Here is a 19,496-nt window from a genome sequence, read left to right on the forward strand (position 1 = left end):
TGATCGCCTTGGTCTGCCGCCAGCCTTCACACCACTGTTTGCATGGGGAATTGGGTAACCTGTGGATGGGTTATATAAACCCATCTTGCCTGCAAAAATGACTAAGATGCATCCTTTACTAAAGGTAAAGACCAAAGCATATGTAAGAAATGTCTAGAAATATCATTAAATTTGTAATTTTGTTATGATAATCCATGATTTTTAAAACTATTAAGCAACTCTTCAATATTCCAAAAATGTTTTAAAATAGGACAATCAAGGGGCGCCTGGGTGGCGCAGTCGGTTAAGCGTCCGACTTCAGCCAGGTCACGATCTCACTGTCCGTGAGTTCGAGTCCCGCGTCGGGCTCTGGGCTGATGGCTCGGAGCCTGGAGGCTGTTTCCGATTCTGTGTCTCCCTCTCTCTCTGTCCCTCCCCCGTTCATGCTCTGTCTCTCTCTGTCCCAAAAATAAAATAAACGTTGAAAAAAAATTTAAAAAAAATAAATAAATAAAAAATAAAAAATAAAATAGGACAATCAAGAAATAGAGCAAGCAGGAAATGGGATTTTAAACATTTTGATTTCAGGAACTAAAAGGCAGGGGATAGGACTCCATGTGAAAGAGATACAAGAAATACGTATGGGTGTTTTGTAATCCATTTTTCTTGTTGCATATAGTACAGTTGAAGCATAAATCTTTATCACATCTCTAATCTTGCCAGATATATGGGCAGCAGCTACAATTTATATTTGTCAATAAACTCAGCTACTTAGATGCAACAAAAATGCAAGTGAAAATCCAAACAAGTTTTTCCTTTCTGTTCTAGTCACCATCAGGAAGCATGGAAGAAGGCTGCCTCTGTAATTCCCCTTCTGATTCTGCCAGCTGGCCTCCCCCAGATTATTACTTAGGTTTTCTCCTGATGTTCTTAAAGCATTATGATTATTTTCAATTAAGTTTGTAAGTTCGGTTCCTTTTTCATCATCAATCTTCAAGCTCCTTAAATGTTTGGAAAACGGGAGTTGAGTTTCTTCAAGTTACAGTAGTACTTCTTATTATCCAAAGCTGGAAGAAAGCTGCTGCTAGTCAGCTGGGGTAGGTACTGCAGCTGAAAATACAAAACACAGGATCAGGTTCAACACCACACACTTTTTGTTATTGATAACATATCACAAAAGAGGTAAAGAAGTCCATTTTTCAGCATGGAAATGCTTTTTCTGCACAGAATCCCAGGTTCTGAGTGAAGACAAAATGTTTCACTTTGTTCTTTTAAAGATTTCTTTAAAAAAATTTTTTTTAACATTTATTTATTATTGAGAGACAAAGACAGAGCATGAGCATGGGAGGGGCAGAGAGAGGGGGAGACACAGAATCCAAAACAGGCTCCAGACTCTGAGCTGTCAGCACAGAGCCCAACGCGGGGCTCAAACTCCTGGGCAGTGAGATCATGACCCGAGCTGAAGTCTAACTCTTAACCGACTGAGCCACCCAGGCGCCCCTAAAGATTTCTTTTATATTAAAAAGCAAAACATTGCACATTTGAGAAAATTTAGAGAATATGAAAAAGAAGGAAAAATCTACATATTAACATTAGGAAAAAACCACATAGATTTACAGGAGTTAAGAGCTTGCTGGGACCTTTGGGATCATTTAAGCCAACGCGTGATCTTAGAGCCAAGAAAACTCGTGTCTGGAGCACTTAAGCAATTTGCCCCCTTACTCCTTAGTTAAAAAGGCAAAACTATTCCCTTCATGCTCCCAGAAAATGTTTGAATTTATTGTCAATGTCAAATGAAAGTAAGGAGAACATACAAAAAATAGATGTACTACATGGCCGTAGGTATCTGAACAGTGGTTACTTTTTCTTATGTCTATTTATTTATTTTGAGAGAGAGACAGAGAGACCATGGGTGAGCGGGGGAGGGGCAGAGAGAGAGGGAGAGAGAGAATCCCAAGCAGGCTACCTCGCTGTCAGAACCTAACTCAGGGCTCAAACTCACGCACTGTGAGGTCATAACCGAGCTGAAATCGAGAGCAGGATGCTTAACGGACTGAGCCACCCAGGAGTCCCTGAACAGAGGTTACTTTTTAATACTTCAAACAGTTGAATCCTTCAGGGCCTATATACAATACACTAATTAATTAGCGGGCTTCCCTATTCTTTCAAGTAAAAATATTTGCATCAAGACCCTCTACTCTTGAACACAGATTAACAGCAAGTTCAGTGGTAATTTGGGGTGGGTGGGGGTGGGGAGTCTAATTCTGGCATGTTTTGCTACCTGGGTCATATATGACAGAATAAAATAAAGCTTTCTTAATTTTGTAACTCTGGTCTATCTTTGGACCCCGCAGTTCATGCTCTACCTGTTTCTAATGGATTGTCCATCCCCTTCTCTCCTCCAAACCTCACATAAACAACCCAGATGCCATTCAGCATGCTGGGCAGTGGGGTCTGCAAAGGGAAAGACTAAGGCATAATAATTTATAGATTAAGGGCTACCTAGGCAGATCCAGAAATGACCAGGAGTAGCCAGCTCATCTTAGTTGTGGTTCTAACCACAGTCCATTCTAAGTTACTACAGTTTTGGCTTGTAACAGGCTAACACTTAAGGGAAGGCTATTTTGCCACTTTATACCAGTCTTTTTCTTCACAGGCTCCCTGTGTGCAGCTTGGATGCTGTTCTCTGGTTAAATAAGCTGTTCTGATATCACTGAGAGCACTCGTCACTGTATCTACCGGAGCCAACTCTGATGATTAAAGGAACAGAGGGGAAAACAGGTCCATTTTTGGATAAACCTGGAACGTCAATCAATACTGAAAGTAAACATGATGACAGAGAGCTGCCTGGGATAAATCTGACTTCATTCTCCAAAGCACAAAAAGCACGCTCAGCGGGGCTCACGCTCGTGTACCTGAGACCCATGCTCGTGCACAACAAAACCCCTCTGTGGCAGCAGGGAACTGCAGGGCAAGGACGCCTTCGGGATTCAGGGAGAAGGGGGTCCTTGGAGGCAGATGTCTCGGTGCCCTGGTTGACAGATCATATGCCCGTCACCGTGCTCTGCAAGGAAGGTGCTGGAGCTGCAAGCCGCTGTTACCGCCCCGAGAATAGATACAGACTCCCTGCACCAGGTGGCAGGCATGAGGTCACTGGAAACTACAACCCCGGGACACTTGTGTAAAGCAGTGCCCCATTTTTACCCCAGGCAGGTGCTTTCGGCTCTGTCTCAGCGTCTTCCTTATTGGTCTGTCACGCTCTTTTGCTGAATCCCCTGTTTCTCGGAGGCTGTCAAAATACGGGTGCTGCAACAGCTGTTCACATGTCATTCTCTCAGCAGGATTCATGTGGAGACAGCCCTAAAAGAACAGACAAGTCTCCATTCTTCTTTAAAGTCGTATTAACTTACTGAAATCAATTTTTTTTTCTTTGACAGATCAAACCCTTCATTTGGGAACAGGAAGGAGGAAAAGTAGGGGAAACACACCAAACATGCTTTTGGTTCCTTCCACAATTATTCCTAAATGGGTAACCACATAATAAGTAAATAGATAGGTTCTAGGAATAGTAACAAAAAAATCATTTTCTCCACCTTGCCCTGTTCTGGAGGCAGTTGGTGCTCTGCCCTGAGGGAGTAAGATAGGATTTTTGAGTTTGCCTCAGTATCCAACGGGAATAATCCACATAACCAGTTTGGTCCTTTGTGTATACTTTGTAAAAATTTGGGTTTTTATTAAAAAAATTCATACCCACACATGGTAAAAATAAAATGTATACAGAACACAGCAAAGTCTCCTTGTTATGCCCAGAATTCGTGATCCCCAAAGACCACTAGGGAGCCGAGTCCGATGCAAAAGCAAAAGAGCCTTTATTCGAGCTAGCTCGAGCTCAATCCCCTACCTGCACCGACGCAGCGGTGAGATACCAGGGAGAAAGAGCGAGTTTCAAAAGGACAAAGGTTTTATTGGGGCCTAGGGGCAGTTGGTGAGGTAATGGCTATGGCCTCAGCCGATTGGCTGGGGAAGGGTCCTGGGGAAGGGTCCGAGTCCTGTTAGGCAGGTGAGGGGGGGGTTACTCAAGGGGAGGAGGTGTGGTCAAGGTGAAGGACACAGAACAAGATGGAGTCCACCGGCGTAGGCCCGCCCTTTCATCCTCACCACTCTAGTTCTTCCATTCCTCCTTCCAGATTCAGCTGTTCCTTTTTTTCTGGTATATTCTTCCAGAAATAGTCCATGCATTACAGTATATATATGCATGTATGGAAGGAGAAGCATAGTATACATGCCCTTAGATTGCATCATTCTGAACTATTTGCTTTGCCATTAAGTACACCATAGGGTTCATACTTGAGTAGATGAAATCTCACAATTATATACCCCAAGGAACTGTCTCCGTTTTTTGTTTTTTGTTTTTTTTTGGTTTTTTTTTTTTTTGGTTATATTACAAATGCATCAGTAAATGCATTAAATACTTTGAAATGGGTAGGGCATGGACTATAACTTGAAAATGTTTTAGTTGGTACTCGATTTTACATAAGAGCTATAGATCTCTGAAAATGTATATACAAATCAAGTTTTAAAATCAAAACCTACTTCTGATATACTAGGGAGTTGACTATTTAAATGAATCCTATGGCCCAACATTTTTTGAAGAAAAGGATCCCTGCATAAAACAAGTACTATCCATCTGAAATTTCTGTAACTTAGATTTTAAACACAGTATGTTGGGTTTAGTTTAAAGTGACAAACACCTACAGATGTTTTCATTGTAACAATGTAAATAAAAATTCAACGTATTTATACTTCCCAAAGGAGAAGGAGAATTCTAAAAGGAACACTTTTCAATTCATGGACTGATATAAATCATTTAGATTCCCCAATGACACCAGCTACTGTGTGCTTCCGGTCTGTTAGAAGCTATGATTTTACCTTTAAGAGCCCCAGGGCCGGAGAAGAGATGTTTGGAAATTTTAATTCAAGTGGTTCCTGTTTAAAAAAAAAAAAAAAGAAGAAGAAAAGGGGGTTTTATTTACAGTATGTATTCAAAGCTAAGGTGACCTCAGGCTGAATGTCTTCTGAGTAACAGAAGCATCTTCCTGGCACCTTTCTTGCCTCCCCCACCCACCTCCCAGCTGAAACAAGGCCTGTTTCACAAGCTCTTTCTCTCTACCTCCAAATTTCTTTTCCAAATTTTCCTCCTCACCACTCCCTTCACTTCCCAAAGAAATGGTGCAGGTAGCAAATTATGAGGGAGCATTCATGGAAGAAAGAAACGCACTTGTGAAGCAACTGTTATTTCTTTTTTTTTTTTTTCTGCCTCAATTTCTATAACTTGCCTTAGAGTAATTTTTGGCACTTACATTGGCATTTAAAAGAGGCCCTAATTTTTGCATCTATTGACATTTACATAAAGGAAGCTTCAAAATAGATTTTTCCTCCCTACCTAGGTGAACAGATGCTTCTTGGTTTTCTGGAATAAACACTGGTTTCTCCTCCCACAAGAGCCTGCTGTTTCCCTGATCATCCTGCTGTTTAAAGAGTCTCTGGGGCAGACATTCATCAATCTCCCTCTGGCCATATAAGGCTATTTTGCTCCAGTCACATGCTGGAGGCAATCAGGAATAACAAGCACTATAAAGCAAGAGGAATGCTGAATGTCAGGGGGCCAGACAGGCCAGTTAAAGAGATACACCACTAACAGAGGCTAATTAAGGAGGGCAGCTGGATGGAGTGCATCGCATGTATAAAGAGATGGCAGATGTGCGCTGGAGGGACTGGCCAGGCTCATCTAATGCAATACCACTCTTAAGTGTTGTGGTCAAGCTTAAGAGCACAACACGGTGTTATTTTTGCACAGGGAATCAGCCCCCAACACTCAAATTCCGAGTGTGCACTTACTAATCACCGTAAGGGTAAGAGGTAAGAGCCTCAGTTTTGGAGTTCCCTAAGATCACCAGGAAAAAAAAAAATCCTACAGCAGATTTGTATTAGAACCTTGAGAGTAGCCTCCCCCACCCCCAACTATATCTTAAATATTTCTCTTGCCTTTTGTGTGTGTTAAATCTGGGCACTGCTAGGGATTGACATGACATTGCTGACACTGAGCTCTGCTGTCTCAGCAACAACGCCTGGCCTGGGATGAGGCCGGCTGGTTAGCTGTGATAGGAGAGCCCATTCTGCCCGCTTAGCTGGTTTCCCAGTGCCAGAGGCAAGCAGGCCTCCCTCCAGCAGGATGACTGACCGGCAGAGGGACTAGGGCACAGATGTTCAACCAGTGCAACCCCCGCATTACTTCTTCCTGTGTTTCTGTCAACAGGAAATCCCCTGCAGGACAACCTCTGGGAGACCCTGGGAAGCCTTTTGCATTTATGAAACCCCGGGTTGTTCATGAGTCTTCACTGTAAGACAAGCAAAGAGGAAATCACTAAGGGATATTTAGTGTGGAACTGGGAATGTCCAGGTCACAAGGGAGCCAGCTGGGTCACCTCCCATATGCCAGGTGTCATTCCTGCCTCTCGGTCCCAGCATGCTCCCAGCATGACCCACTTTTCCTATTTGTAGTGGTGCCGGAGAAGGAGGCAGCAGGGGAAGGTGAAAGCCTTCACCATGGGACATGCCAGGAGGATGAGTGAATACAGAGCTCAAATGGAGCTTGACAGAACTTCCATCTGGAAACTGAGCAATTAGAGGCTTAGTTTCAGTTTGAAAGTACCTTCCTTAGATGGTAGAAACTCAGGATTTCACAAACGTTAATTGTGCTCTGAGATGTTTTTGATTATAATACAGGCTCATTGGAAGACACCCAAAAGTATTTTTTTTAAAAAACCATAAAGAAAGAAAGAAATCATGCCACCACAAAGAGATACCCACTGTTAATATTTTGGTATATAACCTTGCAGCCATTTATTTCACAAATGTAAAAAACTTTGTGTGATTTTCCAGAAGTGGTCACGTTTTATTTATATATGTAAATGTATGTGTACATACATACATACATTGTGCATTTATTAAACATTTATTAAAATTATGTCAAATGATTAGTACTGTTTATAGCCTTTTTCATTTAACAATACATTGTGGACTTTTTATTCAGGTGAATAATAAATCTAATTACTTTTACTGGCTATGAGGCATTTCTATTGTAGAGATATATCATAACTTACATGATGAATCCCCTATGGATGGAACACTAAAGGAAATAATTTCTAATGTCACATATTGATGCCTCTGTCTGATGGTTTCACTGCAATAAATTCTTGAAAGTGTGTTAAGAGTATGCACATTTAAAATTTTTCAATTTTAAAAAATGAGTATTTTCTCCACATTGGCTGTAGAGGAGAGATACCAGAATGAGGCTTGCCAAGCAAGTTCATTATGGTTTCCCACCATGGTCTGGGCAGTAAGAGTACAGTAGAGTAGGGGACTTGGGCAATGCTGGATTTTCCTCCTGGATAAGCCACTGTGTGAGGTACCTAGCTTCAGCTGCTGAAAACAAGGCAGGACAGGAGAAGGCAGGCAGTTCTGCATTTCTGTCCAACATGCTGGCTAACCTCTGCTATCAGCAACTTCTAAATTGGTATTGAAGGCCAGGGTCTTGCTAGCCAATTTGCCCCAATTTTCTTTTTCACTCTTAAATGGACTTTCCAGTGCAGAGTGGGCCATGGCACTAAGGCAGGCGAGTAACTACCAAAACCTCGTTAGTCTGCAACTCCCCATTATAAAGAGAATGATTACCACTTAAACACCCTGGTAACCTTAGCCTCCGTATTCAGAGCTCTTTCCAAAATGGGTCACTCACCATATCCTCAGGGTCTGGAATTTTCACCCCGCTGAAGTACTGATTCGTACTAAATACTTGCTGGTGTCTAGGAATGAGATCTCCTTTGGACAAGAAGAAAGAGATTGGTTAGCAAGGGCTGATTTACGGTTTGTCTCCGTCAGTGCTGGGTCTGTGCCTACCACCAGTGAAGGCTGTAGTCTGCTCTTTCAATGAGAGGGAGATGTTGAGGCAACCCTCAACAATATGTACTAAGACCTCAGTGGATGAAGCACCATATTAGGTGTAGAGAAGGCATGCACAGAAACTGAAGGCTATGAGGTTCTTGCCCCTCAAAGACTCACAATGTATTTGAGGAATCCAAACAACTCAGAAGCATACATACACACACACACACACACACACACACACACACAATAATGCCTTTAAAAAAAATAGCCAACGTGCAACAAATACAAAGCAAAATCATATCAACTGAATTCTGATGGGTGGATATAAAAGGGTACTGGCCTACCACTTAGAACAGTGCAGTCAATAAATATCTGAGGATAAAAGCAAGGGAAAAAGGAAGAGAGGAAGGAAGAAAGAGGGATGAAAGGAGGGAAGGAAGGAGGAGGGGTAGGAGGAGGAAAAGAAGGTAAGAAGGCAAGAAGAAATCATGGAAGATCTTCTAGCTAGAAGGAATTCATTTCCAAATTGGAACCACCTTTTCTTGTTTCATCAAATAGTGATCACTTGGAAATCCCATTTTACTTACTGCTTAGAAAGCATTTACAATATGAATCAATGAAACAAAAGAAGCATTTCTATATTCTGGAGGATAAGGTGAGGCTCATCCTACCCACATTTCAGCCAAATCAGCTAAAATCACCCTTGTGTAAAATTCTAGGGATATTACATGTGAAGAGGAATTTTGTTCCGAGAATACCAGGAGATACTCAGCAGGGTGCCCCTGGGGTACACCCAGGCCCACTTCCCAAAGCAGAGTGAACGACAAAAACCTCCCAATCAGGGACCCAGAAGTACTGCTAACCCAGAAACTGGAGTTTCCACCCCAGGGTATCAAGTTGTCTAATTTTACAGATTTGTTTTGGAACTTTACCTCTCATGCAAATCCAAAAACTGTTGTCTTGCCCCATTTTGTACAAGCAGCCAAAACAACTCTCTACTACCTTGCCCCGGATCTCAGTGAACTTCATCATGAGCACACTGCTTGTATCCTAACAACTTTCTTCCATCAGGGTGCTGGAAGTGGAGACACAAGAGGGTGCCCTGAAACAAAGGAAGGCTGAGTGCCCCTGGAATCGCTCCAAGGTGCCTTACATACTACTCAAAAAAACCCATCAGCAAATACCTACTGCCTATTATGTGCAGATATTGGTGGAGGAAATCTAGAAATGTAAGACATGATCTCACCCTCAGGTAGCTTACAGTATCTTTGGGGAGATAAAAGTACAAGACAAGACAGGGTGATGGTAGATGCTCCAAGAGTTTAGAAGAGGAAGTTTGCTTTAAATTGGGGAGTCGTAGCAATTCCCTGACTTTTGAAGAAGGCAGTCACAGTCACTGCTTATAGATCTTTTCATCCATTCCTCTCCAAGTCTCTCTTCTCCTCCCCTTCCCTCCCCCATCCCACCCCAAGAGTAGAGAGAAAGACAACGAAAGTGACACCAGAAGATCCAGCCTTTCTTCCTGACACTTAGAAGGTTTAGAATCTTCTATAGCATCTCAGTGATCCAATCTAGCCTGGCAGGCTAGAGTGAAGGATACCCAAAGAATAAATTACAATAATAAAGAATAAATCCTAATAAATGAAATCCTAATAAATGAAATAAAACACAGTAGCATTCTGTAAACTGTTAGGCCCATACAGAAACATAGCTTTTACTGTTGCTATGATCATTATTCAGAGTTTAACTTGATCCAAACTATGCTGAAGAGAGAAGAACCTTGTGTCCTTTTGAACAACCGGTATGTATTCACTCTAGTTAATTCTTTTTATTAAAAACAAACGTGGACAACTTTTTCCTTTTTTTTTTTTTTTTTTTTTTAAATAATCTGTATGCCCAAGGTGGGCTCAAACTCACAACCCCGAGATCAAGAGTTGCATGCTCTACTGACTGAGTCAGCCAGGCACCCCCAAATGTGCACACCTTTAATGGAATTATTTAAGTGAGGCTTCTAGAGTACCCCTCCTTTGTGACTGTAAAGGGCATCGAATGAGACTGGGAACTTGGCTCCCTCCTGTATTGACACGGGTCAAACTATTCAGTTTCCCAAAAGGCATAACAAAAACACCACTTACCCAAGGTTTTCCTAATCAGATAGAGCTGATCCACATCTGATTTCCCTGGCCACAGAGGCACCCCTGACAGCAGCTCAGCAAAGACACAGCCAACAGCCCACACGTCTACTGGGGGGCCGTACTGGGTGTCCCCCACCAATAGTTCTGGGGAGCGGTACCACCTGGTAGCCACATAGTCTGTGTAGTAGTCACTTGGTCCAGCTGGCCAGTGATGGTACATGGAAAACAAGAGAGAGAGCAGTGGAAGACTGGAATCAAAACAGGGAGGGGGAAGACCTAAGAAATCAAGCTTGTGCCCCATCTTGTAAATCAATGGTTCTTTTTGTAAATCAATGGCTTTTGTAAATCAATGGTTCTCCATACTGGTTGCATATTAAAATCATTAACGTAGTATTTGTTAAATTACTAATGCTTGGGCCCCATCTCAGTTCAGTGAAACCAGAACTCCTGGGGGAGAGCCTGGTGAGTTCTCAGTGTAGTTTTTATAGTTATAGTTAATAGTTCCCCAGATGATTCTAATCTGCAGCCAAAGCTGAAAACCACCACTCTTCTAAAATAGTACTTCTGAGATCACTATTTAAGAAAAAAAAAAAAAAGGTAGAAACCAGGAGAATAACATACTCTTTAATAATAACTACTTTACTGTGGTATAATTTATATAGCATACATTTTTAAGCCACTGTATGTATCTACATGTTTTCAGTAATTGCAGAATTGTAATTTAGGGTATGCTTATGCCCTAAACATATAAGAACTAGATTTTATAGCATCAAGAGCCTTTCTCATGTAAAGAAATCTCTCTTTTACAATTATTTAAGAAAATATCAACACTCACTCAAAAGCCGAGCAAATCCAAAGTCACAAAGCTTAATCACTGAATGTTTTGTGATGAGGATATTTTCTGGCTTCACATCTCTATGTATGCACTAGTCACAAAAATCAAAACAAAAACAGATTATCAAGGAGCAACTATAACGTATGGGATAAATAGAACTCATGAATATTTAGCAAATATCTGAAAAATCATTAAAACCTTGTACTGGCTGTTTGGATAATAGGCTACAAAATAGCAGCCTAAAATAAATCTAGTACCATACTCATTATAGCCGGAAACACTCCAAGTTCCTAAAGGACCCAAGAGGAGCAAAAAGGAAGAAAGAAAAAATGAAAATAGGATAGCCAGATAAACAACAAATAAGTTTTCAGTGTAAGTACATCCCATGAAATATTTGGGACATACTTATACTAAAAAGTTAAGATTGTTTCTCTGAAATTCAAATTTAACTGGGTGTCCTATATTTATTCTGGTAAGCCTAGGTGGAAGGGAAAATGTTAAAAGCCTCAGGGTGAGGCCTGCATCAGGGCTGCAGAAGCTGCAAGTTGATACATAAGCAGAATTCACAGTTCAGTTGTTTAGCTGAGAACAGAACACAGTCCGCCTGGTAAACAGGACAAGCCCTGGGCCTGCTGAGATAAGCTGGGGAAGAGAAGGGCGGGAACCAGAGCTTGCCAAGAGACCTCCCTTCCAGCTCTTGGAATTCATCCTGGCAAGATAAACAAGGGTAGACACAGCTTAGCCTCTGGGGAGAGTCGCTAGATGTCAGCTCTGTCCCACACACAAGCGTTCTTAGAGCGACATCCACCCCCACGGGACATAGCCCCCACTCCATAACTTAGACTCAAATCACCTGTGGTTTCCAAACCACAGCTGACATTGTTTAACAGGCTAATGTTAGAAGAAAGTTGAAGAATCTTCACATGATTTTCTTATTAAATAACAATTCTCTTGGCAAAGAACAAATCAACAACCTAATTAAGGATTACATAAAAACAACATTTGGGTCAAAATCCCAATTTCCAATAATCTTCCCTTCTCCCAAGCATTTTCCTCTCTGGAGAAGAATGTTGGATCCTGCTGCAATCTGAGAGACCCTCTTTAGCTTACAGCTGAAACCCTGGGGTATTCTTGACTTTCTAGAATTTGGAGAGAGGACAGAGGTTCTTCTTGGGTCTGGCCTAGTTCTCCCTCCAAAGGACCTTCAGGGTGAGAGATCAGTGTGCATGTTTTCCCATGGGTATTTATTATTCTTGAAAATCTGGGGGTGGGGGAGACAATTTCTCAATTATTTTGTTACTATCTATCTGGTTCTCAGCAATTAATGTTTCTGAGATTGCCATTCTTTTCCCACTCGCTTCACATATTACTATAAATGGGTACACCCATGAATATCATGATGACAGATGGTCAGAAGGACTCACAAGCAAGAATGTGTTCCTATTCTGTTCTGGGAATTCTTTTACAAGGTTCTACACCCTCCCCACATCAGTACATGTGGCCGCCCAGAGCTTCAGGGACTCTCCAGGGAAGAGTGGTATGTGTTGTATTCCTCTTTACTGTCTCTGAGTTTCCCCACCAGGGCCTTTAGGAGGTCTCTCTTGCTCCCCCATCTTAACACCTGCCTTCAGGAAAGTGCTCACCCCCACTTGCAATAAATAGCAGCATAAGGTGTCCACGCTCTCTGGGATACATGCATTTTGATAAGGATTGTAGCCTTCAGCTGAGTGGAGGCTCCACAGGGGGAAGTGCTGGCGACTTCTGTATTTTCTTCTTCCAGAAAGGCAGTTTCAGGAAAAATCATTTAGGACCTCCTAAGGTAGGGGATTCAGCCCACTGGCTAAATTGAGCCTGGCAGTAGATAGGATATGACATATTGCAGTCAAGGTGCCCTGGTGGCCAAAATGAAGCTCAAATATTGGAATCTGGCTTCTGTGTGCAGGGAGGGGGCAGTGCTGTACTGGAGGGAGCAGTCACTTGCCCAGTGCTGGTGGCATCTTACCACCTGGGCAGCAGCCCCCTGTGCCTCCCACGCAGCCTAGTTCTGGCCACGACTCTCAGAGACGTCCGCTGGGCTGCTGTGCTCCAGCGTTGGCATTCTTATCTCACCAACACAGACACCGGCATTTGTGCATGGCGTGTGGGACTCCACCTCCTGCAACTAAACAGGCATGAGCCACCTGGGGCTCCCCTCTCCAGTTTCAGAGCTTTTTGAGGGTGCCAGATCAATGCAGACTCCAGATTCTACTTTAAGCAGTTTCTCACCAATATAAACCTATAACTACTTTCTTAAAATTGTAACAATATATCTTTTATGTAACCTGAACAAGTAAGAATAGCCAGGTTGGAATTTTTAGCCTCTGTTAACCCCAACCAGGCTTCAGAAGATTTGGGTGAAAAATCATATCCACAAAAGTAGGATACAAATTTTGTACAAAGGCTCTATCTCAGCTTAAGGGCAGCCTTCTGATTTTTCAAGGGCGATCATGAGACTTACGTTGTGTTTATGGCAAAAATTTACAGCTTGCAATGTCTGCCAAGTTATGCTCTTCACAAGATGTTCTGGTACCCTAATAAAAATAAAGAAGCAACATAAACACATTCTTTAGTGTAGCCATGGAACTCAGCTGAAGGAAGGAAGGAAGGAAGGAAGGAAGGAAGGAAGGAAGGAAGGAAGGAAAGGAAGGAAAGGAAGGAAGAAGGAAGGAAGGAAAGGAAGGAAGGAAAGAAAGGAAGAAGAAAGGAAGGAAGAAGGAAGGAAGGGAAAGGAAGGAAGAAGAAAGGAAGGAAAAGAAGGAAGGAAAGGAAGGAAGGAAAGGAAGGAAGAAGGAAGGAAGGAAAGAGTAAACTAAGACAGGCTTACGTAGTGACACATACCGTCATCTACCTCACAGAGCAAATCCAAAGTGTAAAGAGCATGTGATCAACACACAGTGGGATTCTAGGGACAGCAAGGTAATAGCAATACTAACATCGACTTCTACAGAAAGGGACCATGAAGACTGAGGGGTTTCCACAAATACTTAGGATCACCTACCTCAAACATCTGTGACACCACTGGAAACCTGCCTGGTAATTTGAGCTCCATTTCTACCAGGAGCTTTTTGTTGATGAAAAGTTAGCTAACACATAGCATAAAAGGTATTGTTGTTTGCTTTTTTCAAGTGGCTTCAAACTGATGCCTTGAGACAGAATTCATCTTTCATGCACGGGCACATGGTTTCTCCAGACTCCCCAGGCAGCATTTTTTTTTTTTTTTTTAAGTAATGAAGATTTTACTGCCAAGAGGGAAGAGGTTTACATTGCACAGCATGTAACAAAAGTGAATAAGTGGTTCTTTCCCACACTGCTTCTCTCTGGCAGCTAGCCACATCCCACTCCACATCTCTCTGCCCTGTCCTCTATCACTGTCGTCTACACTTGGTGCCACTGCCCCCAGCCTCCCACTTCTTCCCTGACTCTCAGCTTACATAACCAGGGCAACCAGTAGCCCTGTCAGATGCTTCGTGCGAATTAGGAAAAGACTCCTCTTCTGGGAGCCTTTAAAATATATATCGGGCAATGAGTGAAATGACTACAGAGAGAGTACATTTATTTTTAGAGCCTCCCACCCACCATCCGGACTTACTGTTTTTATGAATCAGACGTTAAACAATGGTGTTATGGTCCTCAGCCAGAACTAATAAGTAAACCAGGGAGGAAACTCTCTCTAGTAGTTGTGTTTAGGTGACCAAAACAAGTCACTTCTAGGCTCTGGGATGGGCCACGAGGCCACTGTTGTCACCAGACCAGATGTTCAGGAAATCCTTTCAAGTAGATCAGAGGATGCTTGAACAGAGGATGGGACAATGTGGAGGAAATGAAGAGGCCACCCCCAGGAAGAGTTGGGACATTTCTGGACCAGAACCATGTCCCTGGGATTGAAGTATCTTCTCTCTAAATTCTCTTCCTTGTCCTAGTGCTACACTGGTACAATACCAGGAAAACTCACCTGTTTAGAAAGAAGGCCTAGAAAAATACAACTAAGAAGAGGGCACTTTAGAGAAAATGCTTCCCCCAGCCTCACCTTCTTGTCCAGAAAAAATATGGAGCATACTTTGATTATTTAATGAATTAAATATTAATATAAGGTTATCAGTGCCAGGCCACTTTAGTCTCTAAAAACATTTCCCTAAAGAAATTATGCAAAAGGAGCACTTAAAAGTAAATTATAACAGCATATTTATTAATACTCCTCTAAAGCTGGGCCCATTATTACACAGTCCTCAAACGTCAAAACCATCCAGTGGTCATCTTGAGCTAGCTACTCACTTCATTACTCTGTTTCTTCTCTAAAATGCCAGGGCCTCAGAGTCCATCTCTAAGATCCTTCTTAGCTGATGATGATAGGAGGCAAGTTTTTTACTGCTGAAGAAGGGAGTTACAAAGATAAGAGGGAAATAAATAGAATCCATTCTGTTGTGTTGGGTTGGAATTGGATATACACATAGGTACGCAGGGTTCTGTGCCGGAAAGGGCACTATCTTCTGTAGCGTGGTCCAAAGAACTTCTCTGCTTAAGTTAACATTTGAAGTAGTGGTTACGGGAATGAGAAGTGGCCAGATTTGGGCTATATTTTCAAAATAGAATCTTCAGGATTTTCTGAAAGATTGGATAGGAGAGACAGAAAGGAACCAAGGAATGATACCAAGGTTTCAGCTTGACTAGCTGGTCCATGGTGGGGCTCTTTACTGAGGAGAATGCTGAGGGAAGATCTGGTTTGGGGGAGGAAAGGTGAATATATTGAGATGCTTATTGGACAGCAAAAGAAAGCCTCTGGGTTGGCAGTTCTGAATTCACAAGGGAGGTCAGGCTGGAAATATAAATTTGGGGAGTATATGCATATGGATATTTGGAGTCCTAGGGCTAGATGGAAGCCACGGAAGTGAATACAGAAAAGGAAGAGAAGGTCAAAGTCCTGAGGCCCTACAACAGGTGGAGGTCAGAGAGCAGAGAGGGATTCAGCAAGAGACTGGGGTTGAGTATGGGGGAAAATAAGGTGACACTCAGAAAAGCATTGTCACCAAAGCCAAGTGAAGGGAGTGTTTCAAAGGACTTGTGGATTAAGACAGTAGGTTGAACAAGCCCATCTAATTTCACTCCCTCTCCAAACCTGACTATAGCCACACTGAGAGGTTTTTTCCAAGACCAAAACCTACATGGTCAGAACAAGAGAAGAGATAATAGCAACACATTCTGGAATTTGGAAAGCAGGCAGATGAATGAAAACCGACAGCAGATCCAAGAAAGCCAAAACCTAAGCCAGAAGAGGAGAGAGTGGAAGACCAACCAATTTGTCCCAAAGAATCCTCCAAAGGTGGGGGTGCACCTCCAAGGGTGCAAGACCTGGCAGCCAAGATCCCTCTGGAAGTGGGAGGGGCAGAGGAGTGTGGAAAATCTGTTTTGGAAACAATGAAATCTCTAGATCCCTTCCCCTATTGTATCCCAGTAGGGAGCACTCTTCCCCCAACCTAGTAGAAGGCTGGAGTTTTGTTTTCTGGAGAGTGTAAAATAGAGGATGTTTGGTACAGTTGAGATGGTGGATACTGTTCCCAAAACAGAGGATTAAATGATTATGTACATACTAACTGGTGAATGCTGAGACTCCCCAGGCTTCTCCCCTCACTGGCTCTAACAAAGCTGGTGGCCAGACTTCACACTCCAAGGAAAATACTGGAAGACTTTTATGGAGGAAGCTCAGGAGGAAAGATCTGAAAATTCTGACATTAGGGTTCCCCAGCAAATGAACCAGCCAGATAACCCCACAGTGAAGCCCAGAGCTTCCAATAGCACCCTACTCTTAACCATGGGGATTATCTAATGTCCAAGGAAAGCCTGAAATGAGAAGGGTAGAGATCAAAACACACAGAAAGAAAACAACTTAAAAGAAACAGAAACCGTGGAGGGTGATGAGAACTTTAAAAAAAGAAAAACAGGGGCACCTGGGTGGCTGAGTCAGTTAAGCATCCGACTTCTGCTCAGGTCACGATCTCATGGTTCATGATGAGTTTGAACCCAGTGTCAGGCTCTGTGCTGTCAGCTCAGAGCCTGGAGCCTGCTTCGGATTCTGTGTCTCCTTCTCTCTCTGCCCCTCCCCCGCTCGCACACATGCCCTCTCTCTCTCTCTCAAAAATAAATAAAACATTAAAAATTTTTAAAGAAAAGAAAAAGAAAAAAAGAAAAACATTAATAGAGAAAAGGAAAGCTGTTGCATCCACGAAACAAGAAAAAGACACTATAAAAAAAGCAAAAGGACCAATTAGAGTCTAGAATCCAAATAACAGAAGGCCCAGAACAAGAAAATACAGAAAACAAAGGATAGTAAATCAGTAATAAAACAATTCAAATTTTCTTTCTCAGACAAAAGGAGCCCACCAAGTGCCAGCATAAGGTGTGAAAAGCAAGGCCCATGATTTTCATAATGCAGAATTCTGTGAACAAAGAGAGGAAGCTTCTGGAAATAAAAAAAGAAACAGACTTCACAAAGGAGCAGAAAATAGAATGGCAACAGACTTCTTAACACTGGAAGATAGAGGGCACTTCAAAAATGCTTTCAAGGGGAGCCTGGGTGGCTCAGGCAGTTAAGTGTCCGACTCTTGATCTCAGTTCAGGTCATGACCTTGTGAGGTCAGCCCTGCATCAGGCCCTGCGTTGAGCGTGGAAACTGCCTGGGATTCTCTCTCTCCCTCTCTCTCTCCCCCCACCTCCCTGCTCATACTCTGTCTCAAAAATAAATAAATATTAAAAAAATTTTTTGAAGGACTATTATTTTCTAAAAAAACAAACATACAAATCTATATTCACACAAAATACCAATCAACTGTGTGAAAGAATTTTTAAATGCAAAGGCAAGACTTCAATCTCTTTTTTATTTTTATTATTTTTTTAATGTTTGTTTATTTTTGAGAGAAAGAGACAGAGTGTGAGCAGGAGAAGGGCAGAAAGAGAGAGGGAGACACAAAAAGGGAAGCAGGCTCCAGGCTCTGAGCTGTCAGCACAGAGCCTGACACAGGGCTTGAACTCACATGTGGTGAGACCATGAACCTGAGCCGAAGTTGGACACCCAACTGACTGAGCCACCCAGGTGCCCCCCCCCCAACTCTCTTTTTTAGACCTCTCATACACTGTTTCTCAGGGAGCCCCTGGAGGAAGCACCCCACCCAAAGAAGTAGACTATAAAAGATTACTTGAAACAGAGAAAACTGGATGCCTGACACACAAGAAGGAAGCAACAGGAATCTCCTGGAGGATAGTTAAGGGAGATGTTCTATGATAACGGCATTCCAGGCATGGAAAACAACTTGTCCAGATTGGAATAGCTGACTCAAGAGCCAGGCATGTTGAGGGTTGTCACCACCATGCCCTCTGCCTTATACCATCTCAAATAAATACGAACATATTTAACAAACAGATGCTTTGGAAGAGTCTACATCCATGTTCAAATTTTGAGTACCAGGCTATACTTTTCTTGTATGCAATTCCATAAACAAAGTCAAGTTATAATAAGAATGGTGTTTGGCAGGCAAAGGATTGGGATGAGGGAAAGTAGGCAGTATGACTACTAGCCTGGGCTAGCTTCTTTGCATCCATCTCCAAATTAGGGGATGCAATTATAAAACAATGCAAGTTATAAAACATATATAATCAGTCCATTTTATCTATTTTTTTTAAAGTTTATTTACTTATTTTGAGAGACAGTGAGAGAGACAGAGAGAGAGAGAGAGGGAGAGAGAGAGAGAGGGAGAGAGAGGGAGAGAGAGAGAGAGGGAGAGGGAGGGAGGGAGGGAGAGAGAGAGAGAGAGAGAGAGCACATGCAGGGGATAGGCAGAGAGAGAATCCCAAGCAAGCTCTATGCTAACAGCATGAGGTCATCATGACCTGAGCGGAAATCAAGAGTGGGTCGCTTAACCGACTGAGCCACCCAGGTGTCCCTAAAGGTAGGTATGTTTGAATCAGGAGATAGTGCCTGAATACTCTTTAAAAAACGCAGAACTGAACGATGTAGAATACAATCTACTTAAATATGGATATACATAGAAAAATAATTAGAAAACTATTTCTCAACCTGTTAATTTTATTTCTATGTTTCTGTGTTGCTTGAAACATTATTGCAACAAACAATGTATCACTTTTAATCTAAAAATAAAGAGTTTTAGTGTTTTATAAAAGTTGTGGAATTCCATTGCCAGAAACTGAAAACTTGCAGTAATAACCTTCCCCCACCAGATGTTCTTTGAACAAACTCCATCAGAGTCAGAGGCAGAACCAGTGCTAATGGGAAAGAATTATTATGTCTGGCTGCACTTACAGAGGGATAGAAAAATGAGGAGGGAATCCAGAAACTAGTCACTTACCAAACTTTGACCGAGAACAGACAAACAGTTTAAGAATAAGTATATTAAGTTCTTCAGAAGATAAGGAACGGTAATATGTTTGTTTGAGGGCAAATATAAACAACATAAGCACCACACTGGAAATTATAATGGATACATATTTATTTCACTGTAGCAGGATACATGTCTTGTGGCACAAACTTGCTTGTTAGTAGCAACATGAATTTG

General features: G+C 42.2%; 1 protein-coding gene across 4 annotated transcripts in view; it reads right to left on the reverse strand.

Annotated features, from left to right (window-relative positions):
* Nucleotides 1-480: 480 nt before the first annotated feature.
* CDKL1 (cyclin dependent kinase like 1) overlaps nt 481-19,496 on the reverse strand; it is a 57,835-nt gene continuing 38,819 nt past the window's right edge. For all 4 annotated transcript variants that reach the window (XM_015544472.2, XM_042989657.1, XM_042989659.1 and 1 more), the window contains 7 exons: nt 13,394-13,466; nt 10,897-10,987; nt 10,062-10,262; nt 7,778-7,860; nt 4,909-4,965; nt 3,184-3,339; nt 481-1,089 (listed from right to left, as the gene is read on the reverse strand). In XM_015544472.2, the coding sequence (XP_015399958.2) occupies nt 982-1,089; nt 3,184-3,339; nt 4,909-4,965; nt 7,778-7,860; nt 10,062-10,262; nt 10,897-10,987; nt 13,394-13,466 (769 nt within the window). In that variant the 3' untranslated portion in view covers nt 481-981. The remainder of the gene's footprint in view (nt 1,090-3,183; nt 3,340-4,908; nt 4,966-7,777; nt 7,861-10,061; nt 10,263-10,896; nt 10,988-13,393; nt 13,467-19,496) is intronic.

This window comes from Panthera tigris, chromosome B3 (assembly GCF_018350195.1).
Source record: "Panthera tigris isolate Pti1 chromosome B3, P.tigris_Pti1_mat1.1, whole genome shotgun sequence".
Lineage (NCBI taxonomy): Eukaryota > Metazoa > Chordata > Mammalia > Carnivora > Felidae > Panthera > Panthera tigris.